The sequence below is a fragment of the Zalophus californianus genome, chromosome 10 (assembly GCF_009762305.2).
Source record: "Zalophus californianus isolate mZalCal1 chromosome 10, mZalCal1.pri.v2, whole genome shotgun sequence".
Lineage (NCBI taxonomy): Eukaryota > Metazoa > Chordata > Mammalia > Carnivora > Otariidae > Zalophus > Zalophus californianus.
Window position 1 is genome coordinate 48052528 of NC_045604.1, and position 20953 is coordinate 48073480.

General features: G+C 38.7%; 1 protein-coding gene across 6 annotated transcripts in view; it reads right to left on the reverse strand.

Annotated features, from left to right (window-relative positions):
• AXDND1 (axonemal dynein light chain domain containing 1) overlaps window positions 1-20953 on the reverse strand; it is a 103370-nt gene that overhangs the window by 21728 nt on the left and 60689 nt on the right. For all 6 annotated transcript variants that reach the window (XM_027610215.2, XM_027610214.2, XM_027610213.2 and 3 more), the window contains 3 exons: window positions 16349-16548; window positions 15241-15337; window positions 5118-5228 (listed from right to left, as the gene is read on the reverse strand). In XM_027610215.2, the coding sequence (XP_027466016.1) occupies window positions 5118-5228; window positions 15241-15337; window positions 16349-16548 (408 nt within the window). The remainder of the gene's footprint in view (window positions 1-5117; window positions 5229-15240; window positions 15338-16348; window positions 16549-20953) is intronic.

The window sequence follows — 20953 nt, forward strand, 5'->3', positions numbered from 1 at the left end:
TTATTTAATTCCAGTATAACTAACATACAGTGTTATATTACAATATAGTGATTCAACAATTCTATACATCACTCAGTGCTCATCGTGATAAGTGTACTCTTAATCCCCTTCACCTATTTCACCCATTCCCCACCAACCCACCTCCCCTCTGACAACTATCAGTTTGTTCTCTATAGTTAACAATCTGTTTTTTAATCTCTTTTTCCTTTGTTCATTTGTGTGTGTGTACCACATCATCTTTATCCATTCATCTATTGATGGACACTTGGGCTGCTTCCATAGTTTGACTATTATAAATAATGGTGCAATAAACATAGGGGTTCATATATCTTTTCGAGTTAGTGTTTTCATATTCTTTGGTTAAATACCCAGTAGTGGGAATACTGGATCACATAGTAGTCTTGTTTTTAAGGAACCTCAAGTCTTGCTTTTTGAGGAACCTCCATACTGCTTTCCACAGTGGCTGCACCAGTTTGCCTTCCTACCAGCAGGGCACAAGAGTTCCGTTTTCTCCACATCCTCGCCAACACTTCTTGTTCCTTGTGTTTTTTATTTTAGCCATTCTGACAAGTGTGAAGTGATACCTCATTGTGGTTTTGATTTGCATTTCCCTGATGATGAGCCAAGTTGAGCATTTTTTCATGTGTCTGTTGGACATCTGGATGTCTTCTTTGGAGAAATGTCTGTTTAAGTCTTCTGTCCATTTTCTAATTGGGTTATTTGGTTTTTTGGCATTGAATTATAGTTCTTTATATATTTAGGACACTAACCCTTTATCAGATATGTCATTTGCAAATATCTTCTCCCATTCAGTACTTCTCATTTAGTTTTGTTGATTGTTCCCTTTGCTGTGCAGAAGCTTTTTATTTTGATGTAGTCCCAATAGTTTATTTTTGCTCTTGTTTCCCTTGCCTTAGGTGACATATCTATGAAAACATTGCTACGGTGGATGTTGGAGAAATTACTGCACATGCTCTCTGCAGGAGTTTTATGGTTTCAGGTCTCACATTTAGGTCTTTAATCCATTTTGAATTTATTTTTGTGTATGGTGTAAGAAAGTGGTCCAGTTTCATTCTTTTGCATGTAGCTGTCCAGTTTTATAATTAACATTCTTTTTTTTAAGAATTTATGTATGTATGTATGTATTTATTTATTTATTTGACAGAGAGAGAGCATGAGCAGAGGGGAGGGGCAGAGGCAGAGGAAGAAGCAGGCTCCCCACAGAGCAGGGGTAGCCCCATATGGGACTCGATCCCAGGACCCTGGGATCACGATCTGAGCCAAAGGCAGTCACTTAACCAACTGAGCCACCCAGGCGCCCTATAATTAACATTCTTATACAGATATATCATATATTAGAATTATCAAATAGACTACAGTTATATTTAACCTGTTTAAAGAAGAGATTAAAAATATGAATAAAGAGAGAAAGATTACAAGAATGATCAGACTTGAAAAAGAACCAAATAGAACTTTAACAATTAAATTTAAAAACTGAACAGAAAGGTTTAATAGATTAGTGAATAGGAAGGTAAACCAGAAGAAATCATTCAGCATGCAATGCAGAAGCAAAGAAAAATATGAAATAAGGTTAAAAGACATGGGGATAGATTTCAATACATATCCATTCAGAGTTCCAGAAAGAAAGGAGAGAGCAAACATAGTAGAGACAATATTTGAAGAGAAAACAGAATTTTCCCTATCTAATGAAAGATACCAAGTCAAAGATTTAGGAAACCAAGAGCATCCCCGGCAAAATTTAAAAAGAAAAGGAATTCCACACCCACATATATCAGAGTGAAACTGCAAAATGTCAAAGACATAAAGATCTTAAAAGTAGCCAAAGAGAAGAGAGGGATTAACTTCAAAGAACTGACAACTGAATTCTCAACTGTCAGTTTGGTAACAATAAAATCCAGAAAACAGTAGAAATAGTATCATCAATGGGCAGGGAGGAAATAGTATCATCCTAGAATTGTATACCCCACAAAAAATGTTAAGAGTGAGGGTGAAATAAAGACATTTTCAGACCAAAAAAAATAAGTTTGCCTCCAGTAAATCCTCATTAAAGAAAAATGTAAAGCTTACAGCAGAAGGAAAGTGACCTCGGGTAGAAGATCTAAGATATCTGAAGGAACAATAAAGAAATTAAACAAAAAATCAACTCCAATCACTAAAGGCATTCCTGCTAAAGTCATAAATAAGAAGAGGATGCTTGATATTGCCACTACTATTTAACACCAAATTGGGAGAATTATTCATTGCAGTTAGACAAGAAAAAGAAATTAGAGGCATAATAATTGAAAGAAAGAGGTAAAATTATCTCTATCTGTAGATGATTTGATTAAATATCTGGAGACCCCAAAAGAATCCATTGAAAAACCGCTAAGAACAATAAGATAATTTAGTAAAGTCACAGAATATAAAATAAAAATACACAAATCAATAACATATACACAGTTACCAGTTAGAAGATACAATGCTAAAGAAGATCCTGTTTAAAATAGCAAAAAATAGGAGTACCTGGCTTGGTCTCGGGGTTGTGAGTTTGAGCCCCATGCTGATTATAGAGGCTACTTAAATAAATAAAACCTTTTAAAAATAAAATAGCAAAAAATAAAATGAAATACTCAGGCATAAACCTTACAAGAAATGTGCAAAATGAGTAAACCATAAAACATTAATTAAAGGCATTTAAAGTAGATATCCTATATTTTTGGATAGGACAACTTGACAACATAATTATCTCTGCTCTAAGTTAATATATAAATTTAGTATTACCCCAGTCTTTAAAACTCATATTTTCCCAGAGGTAGATTATAGAGTTACACAGAAGAATAAATAAGCAAGCATAGGGATGAACCTCCTGAAGAAGATCAGTGAGGAGGGCTGGCCCAGCCAGATATGAAAATGCACCATGGCGCATCAAAAACTAAAATATTGTGGTGATGACCCATGAAGAGATAGATTAATAGAAAATAACAGAAATTTCAGAAACAGACTTAGGTTGAATATAGCTATTTTCAAATGCTGGAAAACACTAAAACATGGAATGTTGTAAATACTATAATGTGGAAGACAAATCAGCTTTGTTCATATCAACCCAAAAGTCTAAACAAGGACCAGTGAGTAAAAAAAGTTGCAAAGAAACATATTTCATCTAGTTCAATAGAAAAAATAACATTCTAATAGTCAGTGGTCACCAAAACAAATGGGCTAATTCTGAAAGTAGGTCTCAGCCACTTCAGATATTCAAACATAGGCATAATGATCAAGGGTGGGTATTATACATCTGATTCATGCATCAGATGTTTGGCTGAATTCAATCTCCCTTAAAATCCTTTCTGTTCTTGGGGTGCCTGGGTGGCTCAGTGGTTAAGCGTCTGTCTTCGGCTCGGGTCATGATCCCAGGCTCCTGGGATCAAGCCCCGCATTGGGCTCCCTGCTCAGCGGGAAGCCTGCTTGTCCCCTGCTTGTGTTCCCTCTCACGCTGTCTCACTCTCTGTCAAATAAATAAATAAAATCTTAAAAATAAAAAATCCTTTCTGTTCTTAGTTTCTATGATTCTGTATAGTTCTTGAATTTAATTTTTTCATAGATCTGTTGCGTAGCCAAGATCATGTCTGTGGTACTTAATTTTCTAAAACTATACTGGTAATTTTTTTTTTTTTTGAGAGAGAGAGAGCTCATGGGGTGGGGGGCAGAGGGAGAGAGAGAATCTTAAGCAGGCTTCATGCCCAGGATGGAGCCCGATGTGGGGCTCCATCTCACAACCCTGAGATCATGACCTGAGCCAAAACCAAGAGTCAGACACTTAACTGACTGAGCCACCCAGGCGCCCCATGTAATTTAAGATTTCTAATGTTGATGAAGTCATTCAGTGATTAATTCAAAATAATTCTGGCCAAGATCTGGGCAGCAAAGAAAAATAAGCATTTGTAAAAGATGTATAATTTAGAAAGGTGGTGTTTCTTCAGTGTTTAAATGTAAGATAAAAGTCCCACACGTGTGTAGGTAGAAGCACCCCCCCCCCCGCCCCCCCCGGCAGACCCTAAAGCACCAACAGAGACACTATCACATCTCTCCTCTGCAGTTCACAGCTCTGATAGTGATGCGGGCTTCTTCAGTCTTTACTGGAAACCAACTCCTTCAAACAGACTGAAGTAAAACTAAACATTTGTGACTGCCATGAAGTACAGGATATTCATTACTTTGGGATCCTCAGTAAACAGTGGTAGTTAATACCACTGGATTAGCACAGTCATGTGTGGGGTGTAGAATAAAAAGTGAAAGCAAGTCAAGGACAGAATATCAACATTTAAAAGGCAGGCAGTGGAGGAAGACCAAAAGGAGAGTGAAAAGAAATAAAAAAGTAGGAGAAAAAATTTTTGTCTTGCAAGGAGAGATTACAAAAGGAGTGAACGACTAGTCAACAGGGTCAAATGCTACAGAGAAGTCAAGTTAAATATGGCATTGGGGTTCCTTGGATCTGACAATAAGGAATCATTACAGTACCTTGCAATAGTTTCAGCATTTGAAGAGAAATGATTGTGATGGGAAGGAGAGAATGAAGTAGTAGAGAAAAAGACAGGCTCAAGGGATCTTTTAGAATGAAAGCAACGGCCATGCTGATAGATTGTTTATATATTGACACAATGGAACTACTAGAGAGGAAGACATTGAAGATACAAAAGAGAGAGGAGAGTGGGCTGGGATTAGGTGCTCAAAGGAAGAAATAACCTTAAATGGGAAGAATGAGCTTGGAGGGGAGGAGGAAGTGTACGCAGAAGCAGACCAGTCTAAGGACATGCCTCAGGAAGTGGCAGGCAGCTCCCCCTCTGAAAGCCATCCTTTCCTTTATGAAGGATGAAACAAAATCATCCTTTAAGAAAATGAGAAGAGATGCTTAGGTGGATGATTCTTTCCCTTAGAAGGGAGAAGAGCTGCCAATGCTCGAGGTCAGGGGCAAAATTCTCTTCAGGTAGGGTAAATAAATGAGGACTCAGAATATGAATTGGAAAAAGTCACTGAATGCTTACCTATTGAAATATATGGGGGGGGGGGGTGAAATACAGGAAGAACCAGAATAATGATCAGTGCCAACATACAGCAAATACCTCTTCTCCAAATAGGTGTTCTTTTTCTTCCTTCGTCAGTAACTTTATTTTTCTGCCTTTGATCCCAGAAAGGAGGTGAGAACATGTGGTGATCCACTCATAACATTCTCTCTGAGGAAAGAGAAAAGATAATTATTAAGCAGAAAAAACAGACTATAGGGCACCTGGGTGGCTCAGTCACTAAGCGTCTGCCTTCGGCTCAGGTCATGATCTCAGGGTCCTGGGATCGAGCCCCACAACAGGCTCCCTGCTCAGCGGGAGGCCTGCTTCTCTCTCTCCCACTCCCCCTGCTTGTGTTCCCTCTCTTGCTGTGTCTCTCTCTGTCAAATAAATGAATGAAATCTTTAAAAAAAAAAAAAAAAGAAAAAGCAGACTATACCAACTCATTTATTCACTCACTTCTATTGAGGAGCTACTAAGTACAACTCTTGTAAATACAACTCCATTCAATTAACTTGTTATCACTTCAGTTCAAAGATTTGTGCAGAAATAATTCTCTATGAATACAGATCTAAAATTATATCATCTCTTATCAACAGAGTTTGAGATCTGGGTTGTATTGGGACAAGGAGCAGTGAAGTACCATAAAACAAGATGAAGAAAGATTGCTGGATTTATTATGGGCAAACGGTCTGTCCTAACAAATGGTTCACAACTGACCAGGTCAACTGGGATTGCATAAAAGAACAATAAAAATAGCCCACATTTACATGGCATTAATTATATGCCAGATTCTGTTCTAAGCATGTGCAATATTAACTCATTTGATCTTCAGTATGAAATATGTGCTATTAAGGGGCGCCTGAGTGGCTCAGTCGGTTAAGCGTCTGTCTTTGACTAGGGTCATGATCCCAGGGTCCTGGGATCAAGCCCCACATCAGGCTCCCTGCTCAGCGGGAAGCCTGCTTCTCCTTCTCCCTCAGCCTCCACTTCCCCTGCTTGTGCTCTCTGTCAAATGAATAAGTAAAATCTTTTTAAAAAATGAAATATGTGCTATTATTTTTGAGGTATAACTGCAATAACTTTATATTGAGAACAAACTGATGGTTACCAGAGGGGAGGTGGGTGGGGGGGATGGGTGAAATACATGATGGGGATGAAGGAGAGCACTTGTGATGAGCACAGGGTGTTGTATGGAAGTGTTGAATCACTATATTGTACACCCGAAACTAATATAACACTGTATGTTAACTGGAATTGAATTAAAAATTTAGTTTTTTAAAAATTTAAAATCTTAAAAAATGCATTAACCCCAAAACAAACACACACACAAAAGAAATAACATTAGTTTCAGGTGAACAACATAATGATTTAATATTTGTATATATTGCAACATGATCACTATAATAAGTCTAGTTAATATCTGTCACCATACATAGTTACAATTTTTTTTCTTGTGGTGAGAATGGAAATATGTACTACTATCATTCTCATTTTTTAGATGAAGAAACTGAAGAACAGAGCAGTTGAACATCTTGCCCAATGTCACATATATAGTTAAGCATGGCATTTGGACTCTAATCCAGGTGCTATGGGCTTTTAACTACTACAAAAAATATTACTCCCCCGCCCCCATTAAAATGAATAAAGATTGGAAGCACTGGGGGCAGTGCCTGGGTGGCTCAGTCAGTTAAGTGTCTGACTCTTGATCTCAGCTCAGATCTTGATGTGAGGGTCGTGAGTTCAAGCCCCACACTGGGCTCCACACCGAGTCTATTTAAAAAAAGCAGCAGCAGCACTGTTTTGGAAAAGGTGCTCACCCCTTATCTGCTGAGATACAGGAAAGGTCTAGAGCAGATCTCATCCACCTAAAGTGTATAGTAACACTACATTCACTTAACCAATACCTCTGAACACGTCAGATCAGGCTTCCATGTTTAAAAGAGATGTAATTCCTTATTAGTGAATAACAGCAGAGTAAACTAGGAAACACTATCCTCTCTGGGGATGGAGATCTGGTCACCTTAACCATCAAAAAACTGTACTGTGTGGTGAAATAATGACCCACTTTAGGTTCCCGAAATCAACCATACAAAACTGTAATATGTCTTATATTTTTCTCATTATTAGACTTAATTCTAATTGTGGAATTATTATGAAATGTCAGAGCCACAAAATTTTAGAAATCCAATCTAAAACCTTATGTTCTAGATAAGGAAACAGAAGCCTATGGAGGTTGAGTAAGTTTAGCACAGCTTCATTAGTGTCACTGATAAATTTCAATTCTAGATTCAAGGGTTAGGATGATGTCTTACCACATATCAGAAAGAGGATCAAACAAGGGATGCGAAAGTATTGGGTTCTAGTCCTAAGTTCATCTAATTGGTTGACTTCTTGAGTAAATCCTTAAAAGTCTTCTATTTACTAAAAACAAATGAGGTTGAGGGCGCCTGGGTGGCTCAGTCGTTTAGGCATCTGCCTTCGGCTCAGGGCATGATCCCAGGGTTGGGATCAAACCCCGCATCAGGCTCCCTGCTTGGCGGAGAGCCTGCTTCACCCTCTCCTTCTGCCTGCTGCTCCTCCTGATTGTGCTCTCTGTGTCAAATAAATAAATAAAATCTTTTAAAAAAAAATGAGGTTGTTGGTTTACTCCAGGTGACCCTTATGCAGTGGGGAACTGGCAAAAGCCATCTTGTGGGGTGGGGTGTCCTAATTTGTAGCATTTGCTGATTTCCATAGCATACACATTCTCACTGTGGCAGTTTCAGTGGTATTCATCAATTCAGTATGTTATCACTAAATGTGGAGCTGGGAATGGGTGTGCACAGTCAGCTCTTGCTTGCCATTGTGAATCTCCATCATACTGCCCCTAAGGATCCTTCCAGCTACAAAACTGAAGCATATATTATTTAACTATATTGTATCATAGATCAAAGAATTAATTTTGAAAATAGTAACAATATTTTTGAAATCTTATTTCTTCAGAATTAATTCATCATTTGTGAGAAATAAACTATTTTCTAGTTGAATTTGTGTACTGTGAACCAGATCCTAGTCATTTTCTTATAAACTTCTGAGATATTGAAAATACTACCATAAGACTTCTGATGGGGCGGGGGGGAAATCAGTAGGAATGCTTTGATGAAAGCATTAGTGTAATCTATGGAGTGAAGCAAGTTTCCGTGGGGTTAAGCAAGTTTTCCTTCAAAACCTTCAACATCACCTTTGACCAGCTCTACACCAGATAGTTTGGTTATTAATCAAAACATACAGATCTCCTTCCATCAATATTCTTTTTTAAGAATTTATTTATTTATTTGACAGAGAGAGACACAGCAAGAGAGGGAACACAAGCAGGGGGAGTGGGAGAGGGAGAAGCAGGCTTCCCGCGGAGCAAGGAGCCCCATGTGGGGCTCGATCCCAGGACCCTGGGATCATGACCTGAGCCAAAGGCAGATGCTGAATGACTGAGCCACCCAGGCTCCCCATTCCATCAATATTCTTATTTAATTCTGATAAAGTCTAATTCAGAGCTGTGTCAATAAATGCTTCTGGTGTAAAGTAAAAGCACTAAAAGTCACATCTGGAGTAAAGAAGGGTTTAGGAAGCAAGGGATGGTCCTATTGTATTAAGCCTATTGTAGTGGATCAAAAGCAGGAGAAAGAAAAGGTTAGAAGAGATAGTCTTTTATAGGTTACCAGTGGTAAGACTATGGTGGTAATGGAGTTATTAAGAATCAGACTGGATTAAGATATGTCAAGATCAACAGTAAGGAAATAGAATCATTAGCCACTGGACAATCTCACTGGTCTTGGGAAACTAGGTAAACCCCAAGACTTCTTTTTTTTTAAAGATTTTATTTATTTATTTGACAGAGAGAGAGAGAGAGTGAGCACAAGCAGGGGGAGCAGCAGGCTGAGGGAGAGGAAGAAGCAAGCTCAGCGGGGAGCCCAATGCAGGGCTCAATCCCAGGACCCTGGGATCATGACCTAAGCCAAAGGCAGACGCTTAATGACTGAGCCACCCAGGTGCCCCTTCCCAACACTTCTTATAGAAGTAATTTATCTAGGCAGCTATGGTAGAAGAGTTGATTAAGAACCACCAATAAGAATGATCAAAATCCAAAAGATGCTTACTTAAGAGGTTTCTCACTCCAGAATTCTGTCCAGTATTATACAACTCTCATTTATTGAAAAGTAGGCCAAGAAATATTATATTGTGGTAAACTATCACTAATATCATTCAAACAGCACTCCAGTAGGTTGGCAAGATGTTGTTCTTCAAGTGCTGGAATGTGGCTGGAGCATGGCACAAGCCACATGGCATCAAAGTATACCCACATTAGACAAGGCTTCTCTAGAGGATCATCTTCCACTTTTCATGATGTGGGATATGGATGAGGCCACAGGAGTCCCAGAGACTGATGTAATAAAAATTCATGTACCAGAGACAGTGTCCAGGAGATCAAGGGAAGATGGCAGCGGTCAAGGATGGGGATGAATTTAAAATTAAGATAACCCTACTGAAAGGGGAACTAACCATTTTTTATAAAGAGTACTAAGGCACTTCCAGGGCAATGAGGGGCCTGTTAAGTCATAAACTAGTTTTTTCTTTTGATGATTTTATTTATCTATCTATCTATCTATCTATCTATCTATCTATCTATCTATCTATCGAGAGAGAGAGCAGGAGCCGAGGGAGAGGCAGAAAGAGAGAATCTCAAGCAGACTCCATGCTGAGCAAGGAGCCTGATGCAGGGCTCCATCTCACTACCCTGAGATCATGACCTGAGCCAAAATCAAGAGTCGGACGCTTAAATGACTGAACCCCCAAGGCGCCCCAAGGATAAACTAGTTTTATGTACCCTTGAAAGCCTTCAACCTCAGGCTTAGAGAGGGAGGCAAAAGTATTTGGTAGGAAAAAACCTAAGTATGAGATCATTTAGTCTTACTTCTGATGGGAGAGCAGATTCTCAGCCTCCCCTGATTAATACTTTCCTGGTTTATTAATTTGAAATTGCTAATGAAGTTTCAGTAAGTGGGGAAGAATTTAACAGAAGACCTAAGTAGCCTGGTGGGAAGTGTAGGTTTTCAAAGAGATGCTGAGGTCATGGACCTCCAGTCATGGCCTGGGGTGAAGCAGGCAATAAATGGCTCATTGCACAAAGCTTTCACAAAATTTCATGATATGGGTGGTTTAATAGGTATCCCAAAGTCCCCTCAGGAAGGGCCCTTCACAGCAATCCCCCCTATAATTCTATAGCCTTAATTTTAATGGGTAGGTATGCCTCAAAGCATCCTGAAATCCTCATTCTAAAATTGCCCTTAACTGGAAACATGGTCTTCCCTCACAGAGCTCTACCCCTGTTGAAGCAAATGAGAACTAAGACATACTACAGAACAGGCCGGTGAATCTTGACCACCATCTATGGCAGATCCAGCTTCTCCAAACTAGGAGCTCCACCACATCTGGGGATAGGTAGCAGCAAAAGCTAGCTGCAACAGGCCTGAGCAGATGCGAGCACATTTCTAAATGCACAGTGAGGGCTATAAGCTCCAAGAGTCTGTTCAGTTCAGAGGCACATTAGTCTGTTGTGAAAAACAGAGGCCTTCCCAGAACCAAAATTAAAACTGAGACATGTAATTCCTAGGTGAATAGTGAAATCTATCTATAACCACATTCAAGTAGTACAATATTCTTACTCCCCTGACATGTACCCTAATTATGCAGTGTTGTATTATTTTAATTTTCTACTGAATGAAAATTTGGTATTTTAAAATTTGGACTAAGAAACTATATTTATGAGGTTTGTTTCCCTTATATTTATTGGAATTTTTTTTAAAACTTTGCCAACTATATGAAATAAACTGAGAAAACTTCTGGTCATTACCTATGCTCTTAAATTGTTTATATAGGATAGGGATTACCTATTCCTTGAAAGTCTGAAAACACTTGTCTGTGGAGTCCAGGAAAAATTTTTAGTGTTTTTTTGTTTTTTGTTTTTAATCAATGAATCTATTTCCTCTCTGAAAATTGGCCAATTTTACCCTTCTAAAGATAATGTTATTTAATTTTTTTCCTAGAAAAGTCTCCATTTCCTAGAGATTTTGAAATTAGTAAGATGGTGCACATAAATTATTTTACAACCTAATTTGTTTTAAAGATTTTATTTATTTTTCTGACAGAGACAGACACAGAGAGAGAGGAAACACAAGCAGGGGGAGTGGGAGAGGGAGAAGCAGGCTCCCCGCCGAGCAAGGAGCCCAACACGGGGCTCGGTCCCCAGAGCCTGGGATCACAACCCGAGCCAAAGGCAGATGCTCGATGACTAAGCCACCCAGGCACCCCTTACAACCTAATTTTTAAAAATAGTGAGACCTATCCCATATGTAAGACATAAAATACATATGTAGAATTTAATAAGAATAGTCATCTAAACATCACACAGGCCAGAGAAGAGAACGTTACCTGTACCCTATATGCCAGTCCTTATATACTATAATAGATTTATCCATTCCACTGTCTATGAACAGGTCTGAAATCATGATCTCAGCTATACCATATGAAACTAGAAAAGAAAGAGCAAATTAAACCTAAAGAAGTAGGAAAAAAAGAAAATAATAAGGACCAGACTGGAAATTAAGGAAATAGAAAACAGAAAAAAAGTCAATGGGACCAAAAGCTGGTTTTTGAGATCAAGGAACTTCCTCAACCTTATAAAGGGCATCTGTGAAACACCTACAGCCACGGTTATACTTAAGGATGACAAAATAAATACTTTTCCCCTAAGACAGACAAGGCAAAGATATCAGCTTTCACCACTTTTATTCAATCTGGTACTGGAGAGTCTAAGTAGCACAAAAGGCAAGAAAAATAAATAAAAGGCATACAGATTGGAAGGAAGAGAGAAGACTGTTCCTATCTTCAGATGCCATGACTGTGTATAGAGAAAAGTCTAAAGATTCTAAATGGGAAAAAAATGCTTAAAAAAAGTAAGTTCAGCAAGGTCACAGGATATGAAATCAATATATTTTAAAAATCAATTATAATTCTATACATTAGCAATGAACAATCAGAAAATGAAATTACAAATGAATCACTTAACTAAAAAAAAAAAACAAATGAAACACTTATAATAGTACCAAAATATGAATTACATAGGGATCAATCTGAAAAAAGATGTGTAGCAGCACCTGGGTGGCTCAGTTGGTTAAGCGTCTGCCTTCAGCTCAGGTCATGATCCTGGAGTCCTGGGATCAAGTCCCATGTAGGGCTCCCTGCTCCGTGGGGAGCCTGCTTCTCCCTCTACTCTTCCCGCCTGCTTGTGCCCTCACTCTCTCTCATGCGCTCTCTCTCTCAAATAAAAAAATAATTTTTATTATGTTATGTTAATCACCATACATTACATCATTAGTTTTGATGTAGTGTTCCATGATTCATTATTGGCGTATAACACCCAGTGTTCCATTCAATACGTGCCCTCTTTAATACCCATCACCAGGCTAACCCATTCCGCCACGCCTGTCCCCTCTAGAACCCTCAGTTTGTTTCTCAGAGTCCATAGTCTCTCATGATTCGTCTCCCCCTCTGATTTCGCCCCCCTTCATTTTTCCCTTCCTACTATCTTCTTTTTTTTAACATATAATCTATTATTTGTTTCAGAGGTACAGGTCTGTGATTCATCAGTCTTACACAATTCACAGTGCTCACCATGGCACATACCCTCCCCAATGTCTATCACCCAGCCACCCCAGCCCTCCCACCCCCCCACCACTCCAGGAACCCTCAGTTTATTTCCTGAGATTAAGAATTCCTCATATCAGTGAGGTCATATGATACATGTCATTCTCTGATTGACTTATTTTGCTTAGCGTAATACCCTCAAGTTCTAGTCACGTCATTGCAAATAGCAAGATTTCTTTTTTCTTGATGGCTGCATAATATTCCATTGTATATATACCCCATCTTCTTTATCCATTCATCTGTTGATGGACATCTGGGCTCTTTCCATAGTTTGGCTATTATGGACATTGCTGCTATAAACATTGGGATGCAGGTGCCCCTTCGGATCCCTACATTTGTATCTTTGTGGTAAATACCCAGTAGTGCAATTGCTGGGTCGTACGGTAGCTCTATTTTCAACTGTTTGAGGAACCTCCATACTGTTTTCCAGAGTGGCTGCACCAGCTTGCCTTCCCACCAACAGTGTAGGAGGGTTCCCCTTTCTCTGCATCCCCGTCAACATCTGTTGTTTCCTGACTTATTAATTTTAGCCATTCTGACTGGTGTGAGGTGGTATCTCATTGAGGTTTTGATTTGGACTTCCCTGATGCTGAGTGACGTTGAGCACTTTTTCATGTGTCTCTTGGCTATTTGGATGTCTTTGCAGAAATGTCTGTTCATGTCTTCCACCCATTTCTTGATTGGATTATTTGTTCTTTGGGTGTTGAGTTTGGTAAGTTCTTTATAGATTTTGGATCCTAGCCCTTTATCTGATTCATCATTTGCAAATATCTTCTCCCATTCTGTCGGTTGTCTTTTGGTTTTGTTGATTGTTTCCTTTGCTGTGCAAAAGCTTTTTATCTTGATGAAGTCCCAATAGTTCATTTTTGCCCTTGCTTCCCTTGCCTTTGGTGATCTTTCTAGGAAGAAGTTTCTGCGGCTGAGGTTGAAGAGGTTGCTGCCTGTGTTCTCCTCTAGGATTTTGATGGACTCCTGTCTCACATTTAGGTCTTTCATCCATTTTGAGTCTATTTTTGTGTGTGGTGTAAGGAAATGGCCCAGTTTCATTCTTCTGCATGTGGCTGTCCAATTTTCCCAACACCATTTGTTGAAAAGACTGTCTTTTTTCCATTAAACATTCTTTCCTGCTTTACCGAAGATTTAAAAAAAAAAAAGATGTGTAAGACCTATACACTAAAAACTGTTGTGTAAGACCTATACACAGTAAAACTTTGTTGAAGTTTTATTGTGTATAGGTCTGATTCAATATTGACTCAATATTGATTCAATACCTGACTCAATATTGTCAGGATGTCAATTCTTCACAAATTGATCAATAGATAAAATGTAAACACAATCAAAATCCCAACAGGGTTCCTTAGAGAAACTGATAAGCTAATTTTTAAAATTTCATATATGGAAAGCAAAGTACCTAGAATGGCCTGCTCAATCTTGAAAAAGAACAACAGGGGCGCCTGGGTGGGCTCAGTCATTAAGTGTCTGCCTTCGGCTCAGGTCATGATCCCAGGGTCCTGGGATCAAGCCCCGCATCACATCGGGCTCCCTGCTCGGCGGGGAGCCTGCTTCTGCCTCTTCCTCTGCTCCTTCCCCAGCTCCTGCTCTCTCTCGCTCACTCTAATAAATAAATAAAATCTTGGCAAAAAAAAAAAAGAACAAATTTGGAGAATACACTACTAGATTTCAAAAATTCTAAAACTGCAGTAATCCAGATAGTTTCATAACAGAACACAACAGAATGTGCAGAGTAATATTCACTGTGGATGAGAGCCCATATCGAGTGCTGGTGAGGAAGCGAGCAACACCAACAGGCATACAACTGCTGGCACGAGTGGAAACTGATTTAACAGTTTCTTAGAAAGTTAAACACACACATACCACTGTGACTTAGACATCCCATTCCTAGGTATTTGCTCAAGAGAAATGGAAGCAATGCATATGTACATAAATATGCATTGAAGCTTTGTTTGCAATAATCAAAACCACAACAATTCAAATGCCCATCAATAGAGAATGGATAGTGTATACCCATATAATGAAATACAACTCAGCACTAAAAAGCATGAACTTTTAATAAAAGCAACAATCTGTGTGAATCTCAAAATAATTATGCCTCGTCAAAGACGTCAGACCAAAAAAGTATAAATTCTATTTATATAAATTCTAGAAAATGAAAAATAATCTTTGGTGTTGGAACATGGATCAGACATTGCCTGGGGAGGGATGAGGCCGGAAGGAGAAATGACAAAGGGGTACAAGGAAACTTTGAGTGTGTTAGATATTTTCCTTTTTTTTATCATCATAATCATTTTGTGGGTGTATCCATAATTTAGAAATTATCAGATTGTATGTGTAGTTTGCGTAGTTTATTGTAAATCAAGTCAACCTAAGACGTCTGCTAAAAACAAACAGAACAAAAGTAAGGGCAAGATAGTGTTATTACCTTCATCTCATCCAGCTCCCGAAGTTCCTTAGCAGGATGTTTTTCTAAGTGACCCGCCTTATTCAGAGCCATAGCTGTTACCAGCCCTTTGCAACAACTGGGGGGACAAAAAGCACACACACAGCATGATCTATTTATTGTTGGCTCCTCTTGTAAGTGTTTTAAATCCCTGTTCAGTTACCATAATAATTAAACTGTTGAGAATAATCTCTCAGTTTCTCACCCTCATCCTGTTCCCCCCTCCATTCCTCTCTCTTGCCCACTGGTAACACCGAATGGAAATGAGGGAGAAAATTGGCTAGACCATAAAAGCTACTTCCTGAATTAGAAGCAATCCTAGTGACACATGCTTCCTAGTTAATAAATTACAATTTTTCAGACCTCATCTGTATTTGGTAGGAATCTTCTAGCTTTTCAGATATAAGGGATTTTCGGCTGAAATTTTTTTAAGAGATGTTTTGGGGGCACCTGGGTAGCTCTGTCGGTTAAGCGTCTGCCTTCAGGTCGTGATCTCAGGGTCCTGGGATGGAGCCCCACTTTGGGCTCCCTGCTCAGCTTGGTTTTCCCTCTCCCTTTCTCTCTGCTCACACTTGCTCTCTCTCTCTCTCTCAAATAGATAATAAATAAATAAATTTTTAAAATAAAAGAGATGTTTCAGTTGGTGTTCAGTGAAACCAAACATATTTAGTGAAATATAAGTGTACATTCAGTTTTGCACGGAATGACACAGGAAGTACAAGCTTCTTCATAAATGCCCCCCCCCAGTATGAGCAAACATGCAAGATATATCTTAATGCAAGCAAGTCGGCCTTTATGGTTTAATTTGGTTTTCTTTTTACTAATTCTCACTCCCGAACAGGCATATACTTCCCACCCTACTTATGGTAACATTATGTTCCAAAGAATTCTAAAGCCATTGGGGAAAACACTAAAATCATATATTTCAACGGGGCAGTGTTGAAACTAGTTTAAAAACTAGAAAAACTAGCATTTCCTTCAAGGTTTGCAAACAAGTCCCTTATTGCTGTTCCCCCTTGCCCTTATCTACTCTCTTTATGTCACATTTAATCTTCAAAAGGATAGTAATAAAACAGCCAGATAGTTTCACCTGCTCAAATAGCTGGAATATTGCGCCAACTTTCTGGCCAGTGCAATCGCATCTAGCTCTAACTTTGCATCTCCTAGATCATGTTTCTCAGCACTTTCCTTCCTCAAATTTGGGAGAGTGTTTTGGTCAGTACAGTCCGGCACCATTAAAATCAGCAAGCTTACCATCCACTGGATCATAGATATATGCAATTCATCCATCTGTTAAAAAGTGATAATATAAATGACTCATTTTAAATAAATCAAACAGTGAACATACCAAATTTAAAAATAGAAATCACACCTGTGTCCAACTTTTAACAACACTCTCATTCTTAATGACATCAAATCATCCCTACCCTGATTTTGTTCTTTTGTTCACTATACTACATTAAACTACCCTCCTCCTCCTCTTTAGCTTGGTCAAGGGTATTAACCCATGAAAGCTGCAGTTCCCCGATTGTGTACCAAGGCATTGAAGGGCTCTGCAGCAAACTCTCAAGGATGCCATGGGATTAAATTCTTGAGGGAAGTAACAGTGATGTGTGACATCAATCAACACAGCACGAACTTGACATAGTTCACAGTTCCAACCTTAGATGCACTGTATCACTTCTGATGACATCTTATCTTTGCAAAGCTGGTTTTATTGATGGTTGTGTGGTTAAAAAAAAAAAAAAACAAGTACTTTGGGAAAATCAAGGTGCAACAGGGTGGCACTGTCCAACCTGGTTCCAAGGTAAGAGAAGTTGTACAATGTCCAAGTACATACGTTCCATTGGTAAGTAATTCTGATCAGAGGAGAATAAAGTAAAAGGTTCTTTTTTTTCAATGTATGTATATCTAATACGTTAAATTAAGACATTAAATTTTAGGGATGCCTGAGTGGCTCAGTTGGTTAAGCATCTGCCTTCGGCTCAGGTCATGATCCCAAGGCCCTGGGATCGAGCCCCGCATCAGGCTCCTTGCATGGGGGTGAGCCTGCTTCTCCCTCTGCCTGCTGCTCCTCCTGCTTGTGCTCGCTCGCTCTCACTCATTCTGTCTCTGACAAAATAAATTTAAAAAAATAAATTTTAAAAAAAGACATTAAATTTTACAAAGCTTATTTGAGCAAGCGATTAGAATCAGGCAGCATCAAAACCAAAAAATGGTTAGGGGCATTCTGCTGGCAGGGGCCAGGAAAAAGATTTTAATAGAGAAGATGCTAAAGCAGAGCAAAGAAATTATTTAATTGGCTATAACTCAAATGTTTGCCTTATTTGGGAAAATTTAGTTATTTGGCTGTTGTGATAGTTGTTCTTGAGTTTCATTTTTCCATAATCAAAGAAAATCTAGTTGACTATGATTAGTTCTTGAGTTTTCTTAGATTCAAGTGCGTGGACTCTGGTTTTGGTTTGTTTATAGAGGTTACCACAGGCACAAGAGCCACTCCAGTCTAAAGGCCTCCCTGTTTAAGTGTTTTAACATGTATTACTTTTCCAAACAGTTACTAAGTTATTAGCACAGAAATATTTAGTAAGTTGTTTGAACCTAGCTACTTAATAAACTGAACTCTGAGGTATTTCTTTTAGTTTAGGAGTATGAAAATACCGAGGCACAAAGGGCAGTGTGAACCGGTCATGTTTGGGAACCTCTGCATTATGCTATTTGTGGAGGCTGGGACTGAAAAATCAAATGCAGAAAACTTTATGAAATGCAAACATCTAAGCACACCATACCCTTCAAATGCTCTATCCCCCTTCTCTGTTGGTGAGTTCCTCAGTCCTCTTCTCTAGGCTTAAACATGACCTACTCTGAGAAGTTTTTTTAACTTTGACTGGCTTTAATTTGCTCCTTTCCCACGTTTCTATGGTACTTTGTACACCTCTATTATAACGGTTTGCACACCTGTGACCTCAATTAGCCTGTTCATCACTTTAAGACACAGGTCATCATTTTATCCCTCAAAAACAGACACAGTACTTGGCAGAGAATTAAGTGCTTAATAGATGTTTGTTAGAGGGACAAATAAAAATCAAACTTGGTAGCCCATCTGGTAGTAAAACCCAAGCCCCCCACCTCAGAAGGAAAGGTTGTTAATAACCTAAAGCAATGTTCATGAGTGTATTTTTACACCTTAATTAACACATCAGGAACAGGGCAACTCTTCCGAGAAATGGTTTAAAAAGACTGCTATCCCATTTCACAAGTTAAAAGATTTGTACCCCCCACATCCATAAGCTATGCCCCTGTTGCTTCGCAAAGTAAATAAATTCCTAACTGTTCTTTCCTATACCAATGCCCTGGATTATACTGTCATTGAAAGAACTAATTTGTGCTTACATAAAATATTAATCAATCCTTGAACTGTCCCTAATAAACAAACAGAAACATGTTATCTTCATTTCAGAGTTATATTGAAGAGATTAAATGGTAGAATCTAGGACATGCAATAATTCATGTGAATTTAAAATTAGAATCAAATTAAACACAAAAGTATATCTTTTACTTTCACAAAGATGTGAAAGCATTCTTTGTAATTAGAGAGCACGTATGATAACTTTTATAATAAACCAGAGGTTTACTGTGATCCTGATACAAAATTCATAAGAGAATTTTTAATGAATTAAGTGATTTTCTTTTATGAAAAGACTTATTCCAAATTCACTAATCTTGTCAGGGATGACAAGTAGCTACTTAGCTACCTTCTGATTTTTTTTTTTTAAAGATTTTTATTTATTTATTCGTGAGAGACACAGAGAGAGAGAGCGAGAGAGAGGCAGAGGGAGAAGCAGGCTCCCAAGGAGCAGGGAGCCCGATGCGGGACTCGATCCCAGGACTCTGGGATCATGACCTGAGCCGAAGGCAGACGCTTAACCATCTGAGCCACCCAGGCGCCCTGATTTTTTTAATCATAAATAATTTGTCCCTTCAAAATATAAGTGACTTTAATAATGAGTAAGAGAAATTTATGTTATGGGCAGGTCATTTTGAAAATGGATAAGAAGAATTTCCACCTTGGTATGATTTTGCTGCTGATGACACATAGCTCCCTTTTTAAAACTTTTAAATTTATTTTTTTTTAAGATTTTATTTATTTATTTGACAGAGAGAGACACAGCAAGAGAGGGAACACAAGCAGGGGGTGTGGGAGAGGGAGAAGCAGGCTTCCCGCTGAGCAGGGAGCCCAATGCAGGGCTCAATCCCAGAACCCTGGGATCATGACCTGAGCCGAAGGCAGATGCTTAACCAATTGAGCCAGGCGCCCCTAAAACTTTCAATTTTATGTACTTGAAAATCTGGAAATGTTTCTAATTGTTCTAAAATCTTACAATTAAAGTGTTTCAGCTGGCTGAGAATCTTTTGTTAAAATGTATTAGTGCTCCATTGTCTAATGTCAGCAAGAACAACTGACTGACATTAGAGTAGAGGGAAAATTTTACTAGTCAATTTAATAGAAACCTTTGCATAACACTGATGGAATTAAAGGATGAGTCTTATTATTTAACAAATACAGTCAATAAGGCACTTCTTCAATTTCGATTCATGTTTCTTTGCGAGCTATCATTTCAGAATGACAGTCCTTAAAAGCAAGTACTGAAGCTGACCTTCAAATGACTTTATCATTAAGTATTAACTTGTGATTATAAAAAATTATAAAGCCTGTTCACTCACATCAGTTTTTTAACTATTACTAAAAATTATCTTAAATGTTGTTTACTTCAACACAAAAATAGACTCAAAATGGATGAAAGACCTAAATGTGACACAGGAATCCATCAAAATCCTTGAGGAGAACACAGGCAGCAACCTCTTCAACCTCAGCCGCAGCTTCTTCCTAGAAACATCGCCAAAGGCAAGGGAAGCAAGGGCAAAAATCAACTATTGGGACTTCATCAAGATAAAAAGCTTTTGCACAGCAAAGGAAACAGTCAACAAAATCAAAAGACAACTGACAGAATGGGAGACGATATTTGCAAATGTTTTATCAGATAAAGGGCTAGTAACTAAAATCTATAAAGAACTTATCAAACTCAACACCCAAAGAACAAATAATCCAATCAAGAAATGGGCAGAAGACATGAACAGACATTTCTGCAAAGAAGACATCCAAACGGCCAACAGACACATGAAAAAGTGCTCAACGTCGCTCGGCATCAGAAAAGTCCAAATCAAAACCTCAACGAGATACCACCTCACACCAGTCAGAATGGCTAAAATTAACACGTCAGGAAATGACAGATGTTGGCAGGGATGTGGAGAAAGGGGAACCCTCCTACACTGTTGGTGGGAAGGCAAGCTGGTGCAACCCCTCTGGAAAATAGTATGGAGGTTCCTCAAACAGTTGGAAATAGAGCTACCATACGATCCAGCAATTGCACTACTGGGTATTTACCACAAAGATACAAATGTAGGGATCCGAAGGGGTACGTGCACCCCTATGTTTATAGCAGCAATGTCCACAATAGCCAAACTATGGAAAGAGCCCAGATGTCCATCGACAGATGAATGGATAAAGAAGATGTGGCATATATATACAATGGAATATTATGCAGCCATCAAGAAAAATGAAATCTTACCATTTGCAACGACGTGGATCAAACCAGAGGGTATTATGCTAAGCAAAATAAGTCAATCAGAGAAAGAC